The following is a 22,204-nucleotide window of genomic DNA, read 5'->3' as shown; positions in this document are numbered from 1 at the left end:
AATTGCAATAGGCTTTGAAAGCGAACAGCATGGATCCTGACCAGACTGCGCGGATCCATGCTGGTCGCAAAGCCACTATGTTGGTTTTCTCATGGCGCGGCTCACATGTAAATTAACTTATATGATTCGAAGTTATTCTGTTGTTAGCCCGGCTGCAATTATGTGATTCTTTTAATTTTAGTTCCTACCCCGATATCATCACTAATGCCTTCACAACGACATAAGAAAGATTTAGGTGTCAAAGTGTTGAGAAATTTCAGACACAGGGTTTCATTTACCTAGCATTGGGAATGAAAAAGAATTCTTCTTTGTCCTGCAAAGCTGATGTATTTTAGTAAAGTGAAAGATACATCTATATTCATACAATATTTCAAAACAGATTATGAGGACAGCGAATGGCTCATAGCCTGTTATATTTATTCAAGTATCCAAACTTAAATGTTTTCTCTCTAATAAGTGTGTTAACACAATCATTTCATCAGTTATTTATTTATAATTGGTCTTCCCTTAGTATGTATACTTAAGTGTACATCCTAACTACTAGGATAAGCAGATAACAAATACTGCATCTTTATTATCATTATGAGCATAAAACAACCGTGACCTCATGTGATAAGCTTACAAACAAGGGCACATATATAGCCTATTTAAATATAGAACAGTTCATACTTACTAAATCTGCCCTTACCTCTTATCTTAAGTACTGAGCAAAATGTTCGCTTACATATCGCACTGTAAAATGTTTCCACTAGAGCTGTCAACCATTTAACTGATATAATAAATACGCAATCACGGACGGTTTATAGGATTGCATCAAATGAAGGCATATTCGTAAAGTCATAAATATTGTAATCAAAGATATTGTAAAATGTATTGGCTTTTAGTTTTAGTGATATTTTTATTGGTATTGACAATTACTTGGCATACATTACGTAAAATAAAAGTAGGAAACATTAGCAGTCGGTACGTGTTAGTAACTGGTTGTGATTCGGGATTCGGCAATTTGCTGACAAAACAGCTAGATTTGCTAGGTTTCCACGTATTTGCTGGGTGTCTGACACCAGCTGGAGTAGAAAGTGTGAAAAGCGAATGCTCAGACAAGGTAATGGCAATACAAATGGATGTTTCAAATGACGAAAGCATCAAACAAACGATAGAGGTCATCAGAAAAAAGATTCCACCTGAAAAAGGTATGACTTCGATATTTAGTTTCTGAAGTATTGCAGAAAAGTGAGCTTCGATGATTAGAACCCTGTAAAATTCAGTATTGGAGTAGATATTTTACATGTATTTTTGGATATTTTAATCTTTGGTAAATTTAAATACCGGATATTGTTTGAATATTGTTGTGATTATTCAAATAGGATATGTCAACGAACGTTCAGTTTGCAAGCACACCTAGAGTGCCAAATAACACTTTTGTGACGCATAATAGATATGCAGCTCTGCAAGAGTGGGTGGGATGTGATCAAACACCAATAAATAAAGAAAACCGCCAAAAGCGACAGTTGAGCACTTCACAAAGTATGTCTCAAAATAACAGTACAACAGGTAATAATACAACCCCCACTTCGTTTTCTACATTGTCTGTGGATGACAAACTATCGCTCATTTTTAATAAACTGGAGAAACTTGAAAGAAGCAATGATCAAATAACACACTTGTCCTCAAATTTGAGCCATACAACTGCACGGGTGGATCGAGTAGAACGTTCATTATGTGACAACGATTTGTTTATGAAGCAATTGGCATATCATAGCATTGATCTTGAAGCTAGGTCTAGACGTTGTAATTTATTTTTTTACGGACTGCATGATGTGAGAAACGAGGATACATATGAATTACTGCGAGAATTTATGTTGGACTATTTTGACCTCGATCTTGACGATGTCTGCATACAAAGAGTGCATAGGTTAGGGTCAATAGCTAGGGCAAGATCATATACACAGTCGCCAAAAAGACCAATTATCGCGGCATTCCGTGATCAGTGTGACCTAGAAAAAATCATGCAAAATGCGCATAAACTATATGGAACACGTTACGGAATAGATCGCGATTACCCTAAAGAAATATCACAGGCTAGAAAAAGCCTTTGGAACTATCAAAAAGAAAAATACAAAGGTCGCGAAAAGGTACAAATTTTGTACCCTGCAAAACTGGTTGTAAATGGCAAAGTCGTAGCGGACGAATTCCCAGATTGGCATGTCATACTCGATATAAATCGGCTAGACAGATTTAATCGCCCAGACCACAACAAAAGTGTCTATTCAGTAGACACTAATGTTGATAACAGTTCACCGTCACAGCGAAGCGATCCGCCGAACTCTGGTAATCAGCCCCAGACGACAAATCGTATTGTCAACAATAACACGTGCTGGACAGGTATTTCGCCGAACTTGGTATCCTCACCTGATTTGAATGACCAGGATTATCCACAGTTACCTCATTCATCCAATCAAAAACCTAAACGCCCGGGTGACGTCAACACAGGTAATCGAGAGCATTCACGCATGAATACTGATTAGGGAGACGGGGAGAGACAGTCATTGTGTTTTACTTTATTGAACATTCAGTGTTTAATATCGAAAAATGTAAACAAATTAAAACAGTATGAACTAATGCAAATATTTAAAGACAATCATTTCATATTTTTGACTGAGACTTGGTCAGATGAATATATTGATATGGACTATCCAGGGTTTATATATTATTCGGTTCACCGCAAGGAAAAATTACCAAATACCAAACGCAACTCTGGTGGTTTATGTTGTTACATAAAAAGTACATATTCCAATTTTGTATCATTATATAAAAGTGACAGTGACGATATATTATGGCTGAAATTTGCTAAAAGCCTGTTTAATTTACAAAATGATTTGTATATTTGCTTATGTTATATTATCCCAGAAGGTAGTAGTAGAGAGATTTTTGTAGAAACGGGTGTTTATGACAGAATTTTGACTGATATGTTAAAAATCATTAACGAAACGGATAACTCTTGTGTGTTCCTATTACTTGGAGATTTGAACAGTCGAGTTGGTAACTTACATGATTTTGTTGAAAATGATGATTTAGATTTAAATGTACATATACTACCGGAAGATTATATACAAGATATTGATATTAAAAGGGCTTCTCAAGATACAGTTATAAATAGAAATGGTAGGCTTCTTATCGACTTTTGTAGAGAAAGCGGCTTACGCATTATGAACGGACGGATAGGTCATGATGCCGGCGTTGGCAGTTACACTTATGTTGGTAGCTCTGGTTGCAGTCTTGTTGACTATATAATTTGCAGCCAGTCGCTTATTGACTTATTTGTTTCTTTTAATGTACATGAGCCTAATATATTATCGGATCATTGCGCATTGTCGTTCAGACTAAATGTGTTAAATGTAGGACAGGAAACAATTTCTCAGTCTGATGAACACGACAGGATTAAATTTTTGTATAAATGGGACGCGAGTAAGGTCAGTGATTACAAACTCAAATTGAATTGCGATGATGTAAAAATACCAATTGATGCTTTGACAGAAACCTTGGATGGTACCGTTAGCTCTTCAGATATAAATCAAAATTTGTTTCAGTTCAGTAAAATAATGGACACTATTTGTTCACCGCTGTTTAAGAGAACTTTAAACGTTAAACCTCACATTTATACCGAAGTAAATAGGCCAAGAGAGGAAAATCCTTGGTTCGATGATGAATGCGATTCAAAAAGAAAGCAGTTTTATGCAGATCTAAATAAATTCAGATGCAACCGGAATGAAAATAACAGAATAAATCTATGTAAATCCAGATCGGAATTTAAAAGAATAATTAGAAATAAAAAATATATGTATAGGAATAAAAACACGAAAAAATTGTCTGAGGCTAGGTTTAAAAATGCTAAACTGTATTGGAAGTCGTTGAAAGATGTAAGTTGTAACAATAAAACAAATATAAATGTCAGTAAATTTGCGGAGTATTTTAAATATATTAACAACCCAGAGGATCACTTTTACCAAGCGGATGAGGATATATTATATTTTAATGAACGTTTTCTAGAAGGAGAAATGCAGGTTATGTTTTCAGAATTAGATGAAGAAATTACTCTTAGCGAAATAAGTAAGGCTATAAAGCAACTTAGATCGAACACTAGTGGTGGGCCTGATTCATATCTAAACGAATTTTTTATACATGGAACAGACACATTAACTTTGTATTTTCATCGATTGTTTAATACATGTTTACGTACAGGTTATTTTCCCGAAACTTGGTCAGAAGGTTTCATCGTTCCTTTACATAAAGGGGGTGATATCAGTGACCCTGCGAATTATAGAGGCATAACGTTACTTAGTACTTTGGGGAAACTTTTTACACGAATTTTAAACGAAAGATTAAATAGCTGGGCTGAAAAATATTTTGTATATATTGAAGCTCAGGCGGGTTTTCGAAAAGGAATGAGTACTGTAGATAATATATTTATTCTTAATTCACTAATAAGTCATTGTTTTGACAAAGGAGATACACTTTTTTGCGCATTTGTGGATTTCAAAAAGGCCTTTGATTTTGTTGTTAGGGATATTCTTTGGTTTAAACTTATCAAATATGGTGTACGCGGTAATATACTTAATGTTATTAAATCTATGTATAACAATGTTAAGTCAAAAATAAAAAGCATGGAGTCGTTAAGTGAAAGTTTCTCCTGTTCGCTAGGAGTTAGACAAGGGGAGAGTTTATCTCCCTTTCTATTTAGCATATATTTAAATGATATTGAAGAGACCTTTTTACTTAAAGGCATTGAAGGGATAGACATTGGTAGCATAAAAATTTGTTTATTGTTATATGCAGATGATATCATTTTATTTGCGAAAACAGCACATGATCTGCAAGAATCTTTAAACGTTTTAGCCGAATATTGTGATAGATGGAAACTAACTGTTAATACAGAAAAGACAAAAGTTATGATTTTTAGAAAAGGGGGAAGGCTAAGCCAAAATATCAATTTCAGATATAAGAATATTCAGTTAGAAATAGTGAGTAAATTTAAATATCTTGGTATCTTATTTACCTCAGGTGGCTCTTTTAATGAGACTGACAAAATGCTTTCAGGACAGGCACTTAAGGCAATTTTTAAAATGAATAAATATCTTTACAAGTTTACAGATATAGGGCCAAAACATACATTAGATCTTTTTGATAAACTCATCATTCCAATTTTGAATTATTCAAGTGAAGTTTGGGGTTTTAATAAAGGTTTACAAGTAGAACGAACACATCTAAGCTTCTGTAAAAGGTTACTAGGGGTAAAAATTACCACACAGAACAGTTTTATTTATGCGGAAACATGTAGATACAACTTAGAAACAGACAGACATTATAATATTATAAAGTATTGGTTGAAAATTAGCAGTTGTGACCAGGTTAAATATACTAAACAAGTATATATTTCTTTGAAAAATTGTATAGATCTAAATCCTCGCAAAATAAACTGGGTCTCCAAGGTGAAATTTTTGTTATCAAAATTAGGATTCTATCATGTTTGGCTTGCTCAGAGTGTAGGAGACACAAAGGTTTTTCTTAATATTTTAAAACAACGTCTAAGGGACATTTACATACAGGATTTGAACACATCTATAAATGAATCCAGCCGAGCACTATTTTACAAGAATATATTTAATTTCAGTTTCAGTAATTACTTAACAGTAATAAATATAAGGAAGTTCAGAATAGCATTAACAAGACTCAGGTTGTCATCGCATAGATTGGCTGTTGAGACTGGTAGATGGAGCCGTCCAAATAATATACTTTATGAAAATAGAATTTGTACTAACTGTCACATATTAGAAGACGAGTATCATTTTGTCATTGAATGTCAGGAGTTTGTAGATTTAAGAAAACAGTATATCAGGAAGTATTTCTGGCATCATCCAAGTTATTTTAAATTTTTGCAATTATTTAATAATGAAAATAGTAAAGATACTCGTAATCTCGCAACGTATATCTTTAAAGCTTTTGAAAAAAGGAGGTACCTAAATAGATAAATTCTAATGTTTAAGTAGCTAATACACATGCTTGGGTTATCAAAATTGTCTCTCCCAAAGCTGTGTTATTACTGATGCCTATGAATTACTGAAACAATTGTTAAACTTGTAATTACATATCTGCTATCTTGCCATACATGTTATATTTATTACCTTGTTTGTATATTGAAGATATGCTGATGGATCTTGTTTGATTTATTGCATAATAAAGATTCTTCTTCCATGTAATGGCTGAAATAGTCCTGGAATTAGGCATTTTACAAATCAGATTGGTATACATCAAACATATCCAAAGTCCATCCTTCACTAAAATATTTTATTTTATCTGATAGAATTACTTCAAATGTGAAAACTCCTCATTAAATGTATTCAAATTTATACATAATTATATATGTGTAGCTATATTCATAGTTAACTGTCATGCTCTAACAGTCGTTTCTATTTCCAGTTGTAGTAATACATGTATTCTTTAAGTTTGTACAACTATACATACCAGGTTTCACGCGCTTGTATACTTAAGTTATGTATGCATCTATTAATATAACACGATGTGAGACAGGCAATATATTTCACATTAAATAAAATAGTAAACTCGAATGTGTACTGATGGAACCAATCATCCACCCACCTAACAATTCTGCAACACGAATGGCCGATGAACGCATGTTATGATTATACGATTTTCTCCTTGTCTTGTAAATGTATATTTGAAATCAAAGGTTTATGGGCAGTCGTCAACAATGCCGGGGTTTTAGGAAGTATAGGTCCATCTACATGGCAAACGCGACAGGACTACGAAAACATCATGGCTGTGAACTTATACGGAGTTATAATGGTCACGAAGGCGTGCATGCCACTGGTTCTTAAGGAACATGGGAGGGTCATCAATACTGCAAGCATTATGGGAAGATTTGCCTTCGGAGACCCATCCTATTGTGTATCCAAGTATGGCGTAGAGGCTTTTTCTGACGTTCTCAGGTTTGTACTGATCAAAATGTAAGCAATTTTAAAAAATAGAGAGCATGTATTAAAATCATTCCTTCCTATCAAAATGCATCATAAAGTTTGCCAGTTAAATTCATATGTTTGAAGGGATATTGTGAACAAGAGGGCCATAATGGCCCTATATCGCTCATCTGTTATCATTGCACTTAAGGACAAGAAGGTCAGAAAATCATAATCAAGACCAATCAAAAGCATTATGAGAAAATATAGTTTGAATCTTCTTAAAGTTACTTCAAATAAAATTATTTTCAAATTAGGCCAGTAGTTTTATGCCCTAAGGATTACATCAGAGGAGGATAGGAGCAAAGTTTTGACTGATGAAGCCCAAAAGGACAGGAACAACAAAGGGAAGAAATTGAAAATAGATCTAAGTCCTCAGAAAAAATATCTAAGTCCAAAGGACAGGAACAACAAAGGGAAGAAATTTAGCCAAAAAGAAATTTTTTTTACAAGGTACAGATATGTCAAAATACACCTAAAATTTGGAGGTACCGTCCATGTTGTACCACAGAAAAGTGGTCTCGGTTTTTCCCTACGGTCAATAATAAAAATGTCAGTTACTAAATAAGCTATTGATAGAAACATAAAAGGGAAGTAATTAAAACAAAATTATTGTAAGTGAACAAAAGAAGGATCTGCCAAATAAAAACAAGAGCACTGAAATGCAACGCAAATGCAGAGCAATATACACACAAAACAAAGTCATATGACCTTTGACCCCCTAAGTGTGACCTTGACCTTGAAGTGTGCCATCCGAAACATGCGCTCTGCACGTTGTTTCGCTGAGGCGAAAATTTGTGTCAGGTTTCTTTGAAATCCTTCAAGGGGTTCAAGAGTTACAGAGCGGAAGGGAAATTGCTAACCAACAGACAGACAGACATACAGACAGACAGACGGACACCGATGCATAATACGTCCCTTCGGGCATATGAAAAGAAATCGAGATCTTATGGTGATACAAGGTGTGTGCAAGTTTGGTTAAAATAAAATTATAAATGAAACCACTATCGTGCAGACAAGAAATTGTTGACGCACAAAAAAGGCAAATTCTAGCCCTTTAAAGGGCAATAACTCTAGAACCCATGATGGGATCTGGCCATTTTTCAAAAGGAACCAAGATATCATGCAAGTACAAGTTTTGTTTAAGTTTGATCGAAATTGCTTGCAAAATGTTGTCTCTATCGTGTTCACAAGAAATTATGGACGGACGACGGACGAAGGGCAATCACAAAAGCTCATCCTGTCACTACGTGACAGGTGAGCTAAAAACGACATAGATTAGATGCCCATTTCCAAGGACTGTTAATACGATGCGAGTTTTGCTTGAAAATTACGACAAAGATATCAAAGAATTTGACTACCATTGAGGTATTTTAACCTTGTTTCCTGTCCAATAAGCAATTGGCAATCTAAAATAACAGCCAACGTAAAGCTATTAACTCAAAGAGACACTTTCCAAATGAAAGTTGTTTGCTCTCTATGGTGTGCCGCGATATGTACACTATAAGGTGTTTCGACATGGATTACATAAACAAGCCATTAAAAGTTAAATTTGAATTTAAATCAGACTCTAGATCTGTGATCTGTGGGGAATATAGGAATCGCTTTTACGGAAGAAAATGTCTAAATCAAAAGAAAGCCTCCTCTCACAAATTAGTAAAACTTTTGTTTCTTTTATTAATTTAGCCCAAAAGTTTATTAACTTTATAGCTCGAAATACATAGCATTAAAAGTAATTCTTTCAGTCACGTGTCATTGGCTAACTTTTACAAAAAAGCTAACTTAGAAATGAAGAAGTATGAATTCACCAGATTTAACCTATATCAATACATGCCAGAGTGATATTATCTGAACATATTCTATCTAAAATGCATGTTAACGAAAAATTATTTTGTGGCACAATTTCAGACGTGAAATTTACAGATCGGGTGTAAGTGTTCATATCATTGAACCAGGATTTTACAGAACGCCCCTACTGGACAATGAATCATACAGGCAAAAAATAAACAACAAGATAAAACTATTACCACAGGATGTAAAAGAGAGTTTGCCATGCAATTTAGCTGACATGAGTAAGTTTTATACAAAGAATATGTGTAGCATTTATATCGTTTCAGGCCAAGTAGATAACATTTTAAGTCCTTTTTAAAGTTTCAGTATTTCATTAAGGAGTGTATTTTTACTTTAGGCATAAAAATGAACTAGTAATACCATTTATCATGTACACATAGATTGCTTTAAGGTATTGTTCTTTCACGTTAACAATTATTTTAATCGTATTGGCGAACTAGTTATGTCTAAATTGGTGAACTTGTTATGTTGAACTAGAAAGAAAATCTAGTGACTTAGCTGTAGTTTAAAAGTTATTCGTATTTTGCAGTGGTGGGAGGTCGTGATACTTTTCTTGAAAAGGTTGCATCACCCAAAGTTAATGAAGTTGTTTAGGCCTATATTGATGCGATTATATCACAGTTTCCTAAGAGCAGGTAAATATATGTTACGTTTTTATTTTGTATTATACTTATCTTATGATATTTTCGGATCTTTTAAACATATGCATTTGATATTACTGATAGAACATCAGCTATCTTAAAAAACTTTGTGCGATGTAAAGTTTTAAATTGACGTTTTATGAGCGATATATTTAAGGCCAAATGTTAAGGACCACTATAATTTTGTAGTATTTCTGTTGATTACACTCATGTCTTTGGCCATTCTAACTGTTTTATAAATACCCCAGAAACAACTACTTGAACTTTATTAAAAAGCTATGAACCAGTACATAACAGTGTTTAAGTTGAGATATATAATGCATCTTACTAACAGAACTAATATTCTGTGGACAATGCATCTTACTAACAGAACTAATATTCTGTGGACAATGCATCTTACTAACAGAACTAATATTCTGTGGACGATAAAAGAGTTCCGTATATTGATTAAAGCGATCAATTACTTATCTGTTTACAAGCAAAACGTTCCAAAGACTTTTCGTTTCATGTACAAACAGCTTGATGACATAGACATTTGTTGAAAAGTGTCAAAGTTATGTACAGATAATACCTCCGTTTTAAGTTATACAAGAACCGCTATGAAGGGTGGGTGTTCATATAGCTATGTGGTGCTTTTAAATCATTAACAAATTCAAATGCCCATAATGGCATTTACAGGCAAATATTCCGAAGACGTCTCTGCTCTGTATTAAAGTGTTTTTTATAAATATTTAAGAATCCATCCATTAAAGAGTTATTTCTTATTTCAGGTACCTTGTTGGTTTTGATGCAAAGTTCATATTTCGCCCATTGTCAATGTTACCCGAGTGGATCAGTGATTGGGTAATAGTAAAAATGTTACCTTGAATGGATCATGGATTGAGTGGATCAGTGATTGGTTAATGAAACATGAAACCTAAATTGATCAGTGATTAAGTGTTTTTGAAGTGAATCAGTAATTTGATGATAATTAAAATATTTCTGAGCAGATCAGTGATTGGATGAAAATGAAATTTTGCCTCGAGTAGATCATTGACTGAGTGATAGTAAAAATATAACTCGAGGTTTTCAATATTTGGGTGATACCAATAAATGTTAACTTGAGTTGCTTAGTGATTGGGTGATAGTAAAAATGCTCCGCAAAAAACGGAAGTAGCCGATACCCAAAAGACATTCTTTCACAAAAAGTGATCTATATAAAAAAAACAACAACAACAAAAAAAACAAAAAAAAAAACAAAAAAAAAACAAAAAAAAAAACAAACAAACAGATATCTGTTTGTGCTAAACGTACACTTTTGGTAGTTTCTACAGTGAAAGTAGTGTGACGACGTGTACAACCCAATTCAAAACCCCTAACACCAATTTCAGCCTATTGTAGATCTTAAAATACATTAAATGAACTCTATGACACTGAAGGACGAGAAAATATTAGAAGTCCAAGTACAGGGACATATTTTACGGCCACCACAGAGCAATTAAAGAGTGTTGTTTTGAGTATTGATAAATCTGCAAGAACAGCCTTTGGAAGTGTACTATTATACTATTACAGTCGAATTAGACTTTTTAATCCCCCGCCACAAGTGGTGGGGGTTATAGGAATGGTCTCCGTCCGTCCTTCCGTCCGTCCGTCCTTCCGTAACATTTAGTGTCCGCTCTGTATCTCCTAAACCCCTTGAAGAATTTTCATGAAACTTGGGTCAAATGATCACCTCATCAAGACAAAATGCAGAACCCATGAGTCAGCCACGTCGGTTCAAGGTCAGGGTCACAACCCAAGGTCAAAGGTTTTAGCTTTCCATTTCGTGTCTGCTCTGTATCTCTTAAACCCCTTGAAGGATAATCATGAAACTTGAATCAAATGATCACCCCATCAAGACGATGTACATAATCCATGAGTCAGCCATGTCGGCTCAGGGTCAAGGTCACAACTCAAGGTCAAATGTTTGAGCCTACCATTTCGTGTCCGCTCTGTATCTCTTAAACCTCTTGAAGGATAATTATGAAACTGGGATTAATAGATCACCTCATCAAGACAATGTGCAGAACTCAAGAGTCAGCCATGTCGTCTGAAGGTCAAGGTCACAACTCAAGGTCAAAGGTTTGAGCCTTCCATTTTGTGTCCGCTCTGTGTCTCCTAAACCCTTGAAGGATTTTCATCAAACTTGGTTCAAATGATCACCTCATCAAGACGATGTGCAGAATTGATGAGTCAGCCATGCCGGCTCAAGGTCAAGGTCACAACTTAGAGTCAAAGGTTTGAGCCTTCCATTTTGTATCCATTCTGTATCTCCTAAACCCCTTGAAGGATTTACATTAAACTTGGATCAGACGATCACCTCCTCAAGAACTCACGAGTCAGCCATGTCAACTCAAGGTCAGGTCAAAGGTTTGAGCTCTGTATCTCCTAAACCCCTTTTAGGATTTTCATGAAACTTGAGTCAAATGATCACCTCGTCTAGATGGCAGTTTAAGGTCAAGGTCACAGCTCAAGGTCAAAGGTTTACCCTTTCATTATCCATACCAGTGGCGGGGGATTTAGCTGTCTTTTAGACTGCCTTGTTTCAGAATAGGAACGTACGTGATGTCTATATAATGTTCTCTCACCAGACATTGATTTCAGTTTATATTCTTTAAAGTCTTTTATGGTTGCATAATTTTTGCTTTGATGTATAATAATATGCTCCTTTTGTCAATTTTCCTTTTAAACGTCGACATTTGTGTTAACCTTGAAAGCATGAGGAAAAATAAACTAAAGAAGTTCAAAAAGTAGTTTACAGAGTCATGGTTTATAACTCTATTCTTTTCGTCTTAGTGAACGTCCTAGTTTATCAATATATTCATGGTCATATCGACAAGATTATCACTAAGTTTTTAAGTATCTCCTATTTCTAAACCATGTCTTTATAACTGTTGTATTAAGCGATCAATCTTCGTGCTTTGGTCTGGTGTCAGTACGTCACGCCAGGCTCCAGGTTGACCTATAAAACATAGAATACTGCATAAATGTATTTGAAATGTCACTGGAGTGCTTTTTCCAGACTTTTTGATCATGATTCTTTGACTTTTCCGGACATTAATCACACATTTTAATAGTGAAAGGAGTTGTGTTCTGAAATGTTTAGAATTCAAAGTAAAACGTAGTGCAGACAGAACAGTCACGTGATATATATTTACGACAATGGAAAGCTTGTGTTGGTTCCCATAAACTATGGACAACATAAATAGTGCTAAGTTTCAGAACAGTGTACTATTTTATTCCTTTGAAACTAGTCAGAGGGTCACCCTAGAATGTTTAGAACATTGTTCTGGGTAGTCAAATAAAGATGGCCCTTATATCTAGTTTACACCTTTATCAAAAGAATAAAGAAATTGAAAGATGAATTGTCAAACATTAGTACACAAGGTTTTAAAGCGAGTGGGGGTTATGGGTCAAACCCCTACCGGGAGAGGAAGCTCGAAGAATTGGAACTTACTATCACTAAAGCCCGTCTGGCTCCATTTGTAATAGGTGAACATAGCAAATAAACTTAGATACAAACATTTCCTTTACCTTTGCTTCGCAGCTATATATGTTAACCTCTGGCAAAACAAACACTTCAGCTTGGCCGGTGAAGGAAACACTGTCCAAACAGTATATACAAACGGTTTCATGAGAACCAAAGAGACAGTAATATCACCGGTTACAAGTCAATCATGTAAATGAAACGCGTTATCTCTATAGCTAGCTATTTGTTGTTATGACAGATTAATCGCCTCGGAGATACTTGCTTTCTTCGTAATTGAAAATTGAATTTTATATCAAAGCTCTCTGCGAAAAGATATTCAACAGATGATAAGGCAAAACAATGACATGAACACAGTTTCTTCCGACTTTTCAGATGTTGGAAATATGAATGTTGCGACCAATGACCGAACATAAAAAGAAGCACATCTGTCTAAGGTTACAACATAAAATTGGCTAGAGTTACATTCCATCTTGTCAACAATACAAATGGCGAAATACTTTAAATACAGAATACAGCACAACGCTTAGTTCAAGTCAATCACAGGAATTTTGAAAGAATTGCGCATTTTAAAATGTATTTTACAGGTTTAATATTAATTAAACTAAACGTTAAATGTAGTTATTTGTTTTCATGTCTGAGAATTAGAATCGTTCTGGTAATATTCCATAATTTGGTTTTGTCCAAAATTAGCAAAATCCTATCATAAAGGTTAAGTATTAATTGTCGAATTAAATTTTCATGAAAAAAAAAATGAATTGTTGTAGCGATTCTAATGTACATATATATTTTTGTACGAATTTTGAAAGGTCGACAGCGGACTCGAACTATTGATAATCTGTTTTATTAATTCAATTATTTATTTGATTGCTTTATATATCCTTTGTTTTCGTTTTCTTAATTTTAAATAGTTAATTGTTTCACTTAGCAGCTAATCTTTTAAGTTCAATATGCAGGTTTCAGATTGTTACTTAATATATCAGCATTTTCGTCGTGCATAATTATGACAAGCCAGGCTTACGACGATGTAAAAGTCTTGTGAAAACCTTTAACACTACAATAGTTTAGTATCAAAGTGACATTAAATTTTGTTTTGTATTTCTCGTCACAGGACCTACATTTTTATATCCAGGAAAAGAACGGTCATCTTAATTTGAGACTCTTTAATATTTGCAGGCATTATTCGAGACGATTTGCTCTCGATGCCATTGTTTTCGTCACTTTCCTTATAATTAACACATGTTTTGCAGCAACATACAAAGCATGAGACTTTGAGGCCAAATGCGATTTTGGTCAAAAATGGGGTTTTGGGCTAATCTGACAGATTGACATGTTCTGAGTATAAATCTGCAATTTGATAACAAAAAGCAGTCGTTGTCATGGAGAAATTACCACTTTTCGGACACCATGTTTTTGTCTAACTGTATCAAAATTGAGTCTTTATAATTACTCCATCTTCAAATAATATCAAGATAAAATACATGATAAAATAACAAAGGCAACATGCAATTAACCAAATATATTTCTTTCTGTCGTTTTCTTTTTTGTAGTATGTAGTATCAAAACTTTATTGTTTTAAAAACCGTTGCCATCACAACACTGTTGCTTAACCTCTTTTTTAATAGTCCCTTGATGAATCTAGCGATACATTACATCTGGAATGTGAAATAAATACACAATTTACTTTTTCTAGTGTGCAAACATAATTCACAGACAACTGGTTTGTTTGTCCGAAGTTTTATCACATTCTTTTGAACAAAATACAGACTTTATTTGATATCAAGTTAGACAACATCCCAAAAACTAAAGTCGAACATCAATCTTATTGTTAAAGACACATTATCTATTAAACAGTAAGAAAGAAAATAAGACAAGACGATATAATTATTAGACTCTTACTATCAGCTATGAGTTTGCTAACATTTCAGAAGACTTAGTTATACTGATCAATTTACATCAAAAGCTGTGTGCTTTCTTATTTAAAAGTAACCCAGTGGGCATTCGACGTCGTAACGACGTTGATACGACGTCGGATACGGACGTCGATTCAACGTTGCATTTTGGTTGAAAATGTAAGATTTTTAGACGTCGAAGTCTGACGTCGATTCAACGTCGGTTTTCTGACGTTGGTTAGACGTCATATTTCTGATATTTATAATATCGGTTTTCTTTCCAAGAAACAACATTAATCATTCCATCTTTATAAATCATTTTATTTATAATGTAACATTAAAATTCTTTTCAATAGACATCTATCGTCATGATAAAAAAGGTCAACATAAATTCGTTGTAGTCAGTGGAGAACCTCCTGCTTCGATTTTGAATCTCTCAAAATCATCACAATTATCAGTGCAAACTTCATCTGAAATATATAAAATGTGAATGTTCAGCTATTTCAAAGACATTCTGAAAGTTTAGATTTTAAACATTATATTCAATGTTAACTCTTCTATTAGTATAAGTATGTTTATAAGTTTTATTTTATAGTTAAAGTTTCTTGTTCTTACGAATTGTATGGATTTTCTAAGGCGGATAATAATTGATATGATAAGTCAAATAATTAAGAAATAAATATTTAAATACTTACTTTCTACAAATCGTGTTGAATAATAATCCATACAGTTGCTCTAAATGTCTGCAAAACTCTCGCAAATGTATCAAATTACCATGAGAATGTGTAAACATCTCTGCGAGCTGCGTGTGTCTAACTGAGCTACATGTGTAAAGTTCAACGCTGGGTCTGATTTCGTAACTAATGTTCCCGTTTTGCCAAAATGAAATTCTTGCGCCAGACCAATTTAGTTTGTTAAATGCATACTAATAACTACTCATTCACTCGGTTACAGGTCGGATGTTTTGGTTATTTTCATTTATTCAGATATACTTAACAGTTACATCGTGTAAAATAAAATTGAAATGATGATTTTGTGTTAAACTCAAATGTGTCCATTCAAGAAACGAGTTCATCATTGGAAAATATAATTGTGTTTTGCTGCAAAATATTTAAAAAATCCGACATGTATCCAACGTCGCTTAAATGTCTACTACCAATGTCTGTTAGACGTCGTGGTTTCAACGTCTTTTCGACGTTGCATTTAGGTCGCCGAGGTCGCGACCTAAATCAAACCAATATCCAACGTCGATTCGACATCTTCTACCGACGTCTATTAGACGTCGGGGTTTCAACGTCTTTTCGACGTTGCATTTAGGTCGCCGACGTCGCGACCTAAATTCAACCGATATCCAACTTCGATTCGACGTCGTATGCCTGCTGGGAAGCGACATTGATCATTCCATGCAAATTAATGTGATATTGTTTTGGAAATACAATATTTTCAAATACACCTCTCTCAGTTACAACTTTGCCATTTTAAGGCAGATTTGTGCGGTGACAAAGTGGTTTGCTGATGCAATTATTACATATGAAAATATGTATACTAACATAATACAGCTTAAAAATGTACTATATATAAACAAGAAAGATGTTGTGAAAATAACCAAGATAATTTAAAAGTTAAAATTTTTTTCAGAACATTCATTTAGCATCTGCTCAGTATTTATTTGTTACACACCAAAAATGTTCAATTATGGTCAAGTATAAAAAACAAACATCATTTCATGCAATATAGTTAGACTTTGAGAACTACACATTTCCTTTATATGCCCTCCTGTATTACAGCTCAGCCATTTTAAGGCAATTTTGTGTTGTAACATGTTTTGTTGATGCAATGCTTACACATAAAAGATATTTTCTTACAGAGTATAGTCTGAAATATAAGCAGAATATAAACAAGGCATATGCTGTCTACATAATCAAAAAAATCTAAATTTAAGTCAGTTTTGTATTACCAAGGCAACTCACAATATTTTGAAACAAAATCATCTATCTGTGCTTAGTTCATGTAAAAAATTTTTTTACACAACTATAAACATGGATTTTCATGATTAATTCTTAAAATAAAATACATTACATTTAGCCAGTCACATATTTTCTACAATATTGGTAGTTTTCTGTCATGGCCATTTCTGGAAAAACCCTTCCTACACTGGCAAGGCAATTTGATTGTAAAAGATGTTTCCTCCAAAGGTTACATCTTAATGCCCCACATAAACTAGAATTCATTCAACAGACATGTCTTAGTTTTGGAAAGTGTACAAAGTTGAATTCTGTATAGTTAGAACAATAATAAGATTGTGCTTCTGGAACCACTTCACAGCTGTCATGGAAACAAAACATACTTTTACCAAATATTTCTCACAGCTGACTAAGTTTTACTTTTTTGAAACACATTTGTAGTTTGAATCAGATCTGTTTAACTTTTTCAGGTCATAAGTGCAGGAAACATGACCTTATTTGTGCAATATGGAGTTATTTGCTCAAATCAGTATTTGTGACATGCACCCTATTCCATAGGCATGATTTCAGCTGGATGATCAGTGAACACTAATTATTAATTCCTTCTGTTTCATTCCCATTCACAGTGAACTTTTCTTGAATTGCTTTCATCACTGGAAAACAAATACAAAAAAATCAGTGGGCCTCCGTGGCCGAGTGGTTAAGGTCGCTGACTTCAAATCACTTGCCCCTCATCGATGTGGGTTCGAGCCTCACTCGGGGCGTTTAATTCTTCATGTGAGGAAGCCATCCAGCTGGCTTACGGAAGGTCGGTAGTTCTACCCAGGTGCCCGCTCGTGATGAAATAATGCACGGAGGGGCACCTGGGGTCTTCCTCCACCATCAAAGCTGGAAAGTCGCCATATGACCTACAATTGTGTCGGTGCGACGTTAAACCCAACCAAAAGAAAATCAACATCAGAACTTCAATTTAAGATAAGGTTACAAAGTATAAGACTGTAAAGGATCTTTTTGAATAAGATAGTCTTTTTGTTAAAAGCTGAATGAAAGCAGGACTGATAAGTATAAACTCATTCAAGAATCTTACAGGTTCCAAGTAGAAAAAGAAGCAGTTCAAGAATGCATAAGAATATGACATACTAGACACACAACACATGCAATCAAACTTAATGTAAACACAAATACTGTAAAAATAATATCCTTATGAAAATACATACATGAATACATGAATAAGTATATCATTACTTATTCACTTCCTAATATATTATACACATATTTCTTGAATGGGTCTGTAATTAAAATCATGTCTCTTAAAATGGTATGAAAAAAAATTTAGATAATTTATGTTTATGTTATTTTAATATGTCTTTATCTTTCTTAGAATAGCAATACAGTAACGGTAAAAATCTATACAGAAAATTATAAACCCCAAAAAAATCCAGCTTGTGATATATAGACCTTCCTGGAAAATCCCTTTACTGTTTAATGTCTTTGCATCAGGCTAAAAATTCCCCTCTGTGGTTGATCTGTAAAATGAAAAAAAGTACTGAAAAAGGCTGAAATGTAAGATAAAAATGGCCTGGGCAGTTAGCTCAGTACATAGAGCACAAAGACTTCTATCAAAAGAGTAATACTAGGTTTGAATCCAAGGCAAGACTTTCAAAAGATAATAGGTAAGGGTAGATTTCTCGGAAACACAGCACCAAAAACACAGCCCAAGAGCCACGCATTTACATAGTAGCCCTCACAAGAAAAAGAAGCTGCAATGGAAAAATATTTCAGACGGGTTGCTTCAAACATCCAACAAGTACATATTAATATAAGCTAAATATTGATAAAGGGGAAGGAATTGGTAAGGGGCGAAATGGGGTCGGGGGTGGGGGAGGAATCCGAAGGGGAAAGTTGAACAAGGACGAATATACAAGGGAATGCCATGTTTTTTAAAAACAGTCGCACTACAACGTAAACCACAATAGCGCAGACACTCATGTACCAAAGATAAACACACAACGACGATCAACTGAATAACAGAACAAGAGGGTCATGATGACCCTGGATCGCTCACCTGAGTAATATGAGCTACATGTTTCAAATGTCAAACTGATGATTTTTAGAAAAAAATTGGAAGATTTTCCGATGTAGAATCAATTAACCCCTGGGGCGGGGCCAATTTTACCCTGGGGGTCATGATTTGAACAAAGTTTGTAGAGGTCCACTATGCAATGTTACAAGATCTAGGCCTTCTGGTTTATTTTAAGAAAATTTTTGAAGATTTTCCTATGTAAAATCAAGTGAGCCCTGGTGCGGGATCAATTTTGATCCCGGGGGACATGATTTGAATAAATTTTGTAGAGGTCCACTAGGCAATTCTACAAATGAAATATCTAAGCGCTATGCCTTCTGGTTTATTTTTAGAAATTTTTTGAAGATTTTCCTATGTAAAATCAAGTGAGCCCTGAGGCGGGATCAATTTTGACCCCGGGGGTCATGATTTGAACAAATGTTATTGAGGTCTACTATGTACAATCAAGTAACCCCTGGGGCAGGGTCAAGATTTGAACAAATTTTGTAGAGGTTCACTAGGCAATGCTACAAATGAAATATCTAAGCTCTAGGCCTTCTGGTTTATTTTTAGAATTTTTTTGAAGATTTTCCTATGTAAAATCAAGTGAGCCCTGGGGCGGGATCAATTTTGACCCCGGGGGTCATGATTTGAACAAATGTTATAGAGGTCTACTATGTACAATCAAGTAACCCTGGGGCAGGGTCAATTTGACCCTGGGGGTCAAGATTTGAACAAATTTTGTAGAGGTCCACTAGGCAATGCTACATGTCAAATATCTAAGCTCTAGGCCTTCTGGTTTATTTTTAGAAAATTTTGAAGATTTTTCTATGTACAATCAAGTAACCCCATGGGGCGGGGTCAATTTGACCTCGGGGTTCATGATTTGAACAAAGTTTGTAGAAGTCTACTAGGCAATGTTACATGTCAAATATCTAAGATCTAGGCCTTCTGGTTTATTTTTAGAATTTTTTTGAAGATTTTCCAATGTAAAATCAAGTGAGCCCTGGGGCGGCATCAATTTTGATCCCGGGGGACATGATTTGAACAAATTTTGAAGAGGTCCACTAGGCAATGCTACAAATGAAATATCAAGCTCTAGGCCTTCTGGTTTATTTTTAGATTTTTTTTAAATATTTTCCTATGCAAAATCAAGTGAGCCCTGGGGCGGGATCAATTTTGACCCCGGGGGTCATGATTTGAACAAATGTTATAGAGGTCTACTATGTACAATCAAGTAACCCCTGGGGCAGGGTCAATTTGACCCTGGGGGGTCAAGATTTGAACAAATTTTGTAGAGGTCTACTAGGCAATGCTACATGTCAAATATCTAAGCTCTAGGCCTTCTGGTTTATTTTTAGAAAATTTTGAAGATTTTTCTATGTACAATCAAGTAACCCCATGGGGCGGGGTCAATTTGACATCGGGGTTCATGATTTGAACAAAGTTTGTAGAAGTCTACTAGACAATGTTACATGTCAAATATCTAAGATCTAGGCCTTCTGGTTTATTTTTAGAATTTTTTTGAAGATTTTCCAATGTAAAATCAAGTGAGCCCTGGGGCGGCATCAATTTTGATCCCGGGGGACATGATTTGAACAAATTTTGAAGAGGTCCACTAGGCAATGCTACAAATGAAATATCAAGCTCTAGGCCTTCTGGTTTATTTTTAGATTTTTTAAAAATATTTTCCTATGCAAAATCAAGTGAGCCCTGGGACGGGATCAATTTTGACCTCGGGGGTCATGATTTGAACAAATGTTATAGAGGTCTACTATGTACAATCAAGTAACCCCTGGAGCAGGGTCAATTTGAATCTGAGTGGTCAAGATTTGAACAAATTTTGTAGAGGTCCACTAGGCAATGCTACATGTCAAATATCTAAGCTCTAGGCCTTCTGGTTTATTTTTAGAAAATTTTGAAGATTTTACTATGTACAATCAAGTAACCCCATGGGGCGGGGTCAATTTGACCTCGGGGTTCATGATTTGAACAAAGTTTGTAGAAGTCTACTAGGCAATGTTAAATGTCAAATATCTAATAACTAGGCCTTCTGGTTTATTTTTAGAAAATTTTTGAAGATTTTCCTATGTAAAATAAAGTGAGCCCTGGGGCGGGATCAATTTTGATCCCGGGGGACATGATTTGAACAAATTTTGTAGAGTTCCACTAGGCAATGCTACAAATGAAATATCTAAGCTCTAGGCCTTCTGGTTTATTTTTAGAAATTTTTTGAAGATTTTCCTATGTAAAATCAAGTGAGCCCTGGGTCGGGATCAATTTTGACCCCGGGGGTCATGATTTGAACAAATGTTATAGAGGTCTACTATGTACAATCAAGTAACCCCTGGGGCAGGGTCAATTTGACCCTGGGGGGTCAAGATTTGAACAAATTTTGTAGAGGTCCACTAGGCAATGCTACAAATGAAATATCTATGCTCTAGGCCTTCTGGTTTATTTTTAGAATTTTTTTGAAGATTTTCCTATGTGAAATCAAGTGAGCCCTGGGGCGGGATCAATTTTGATCCCGGGGGATATGATTTGAACAAATTTTGTAGAGGTCCACTAGGCAATGCTACAAATGAAATATCTAAGCTCTAGGCCTTCTGATTTATTTTTAGAAATTTTTTGAAGATTTTCCTATGTAAAATCAAGTGAGCCCTGGGGCGGGATCAATTTTGACCCCGGGGGTCATGATTTGAACAAATGTTATAGAGGTCTACTATGTACAATCAAGTAACCCCTGGGGCTCAAGATTTGAACAAATTTTGTAGAGGTCCACTAGGCAATGCTACATGTCAAATATCTAAGCTCTAGGCCTTCTTGATTATTTTTAGAGAATTTTGAAGTTTTTCTATGTACAATCAGGTAACCCCATGGGCGGGGTCAATTTGACCTCGGGGTTCATGATTTGAACAAAGTTTGTAGAAGTCTACTAGGCAATGTTACATGTCAAATATCTAAGATCTAGGCCTTCTGGTTTATTTTTAGAATTTTTTTGAAAATTTTCTTATGTAAAATCAAGTGAGCCCTGGGGCGGGATCAATTTTGATCCCGAGGGACATGATTTGTACAAATTTTGTACAGGTCCACTAGGCAATGCTACAAATGAAATATCTAAGCTCTAGGCCTTCTGGTTTATTTTTAGAAATTTTTGAAAGTTTTCCTATGTAAAATCAAGTGAGCCCTGGGGCGGGATCAATTTTGACCCCGGGGGTCAAGATTTGAAAAAATATTATAGAGGTCTACTAGGCAATG

The 22,204-nt window shown here is 34.8% G+C and overlaps 2 protein-coding genes across 2 annotated transcripts in view; both read left to right on the top strand.

The window, feature by feature from the left end:
* LOC123532789 (glycine receptor subunit alpha-4-like) overlaps positions 1-13,203 on the top strand; it is a 61,657-nt gene extending 48,454 nt beyond the window's left edge. Inside the window, exon 11 of the mRNA XM_053517738.1 lies at positions 13,144-13,203. The gene's annotated coding sequence lies outside the window, so the exon portion shown is untranslated. The remainder of the gene's footprint in view (positions 1-13,143) is intronic.
* On the top strand, positions 44-10,732 carry LOC128546665 (dehydrogenase/reductase SDR family member 9-like). Its single transcript, XM_053517744.1, has 5 exons — positions 44-1,190; positions 6,746-7,004; positions 8,940-9,103; positions 9,412-9,517; positions 10,294-10,732. Exons 1-4 carry the CDS (start codon positions 869-871, stop codon positions 9,474-9,476), a joined length of 810 nt encoding a protein of 269 aa, XP_053373719.1. The 5' UTR covers positions 44-868; the 3' UTR covers positions 9,477-9,517; positions 10,294-10,732.
* Positions 13,204-22,204: the final 9,001 nt, after the last annotated feature.

The sequence above is a fragment of the Mercenaria mercenaria genome, chromosome 11 (assembly GCF_021730395.1).
Source record: "Mercenaria mercenaria strain notata chromosome 11, MADL_Memer_1, whole genome shotgun sequence".
Taxonomy (NCBI): Eukaryota; Metazoa; Mollusca; class Bivalvia; order Venerida; family Veneridae; genus Mercenaria; species Mercenaria mercenaria.
The sequence above is the reverse complement of the archived record's forward strand: the minus strand, read 5'-3'. Positions and strand labels throughout refer to the sequence as shown.

Coding starts and splice junctions, on each gene's coding strand:
- LOC128546665 (XM_053517744.1), top strand. CDS start 869: ATGTATTGGCTTTTAGTTTTAGTGATATTTTTATTGGTATTGACAATT. Junction 1,191..6,745: donor AAAGATTCCACCTGAAAAAG/GTATGACTTCGA, acceptor TTGAAATCAAAG/GTTTATGGGCAGTCGTCAAC. Junction 9,104..9,411: donor ATGCAATTTAGCTGACATGA/GTAAGTTTTATA, acceptor CGTATTTTGCAG/TGGTGGGAGGTCGTGATACT.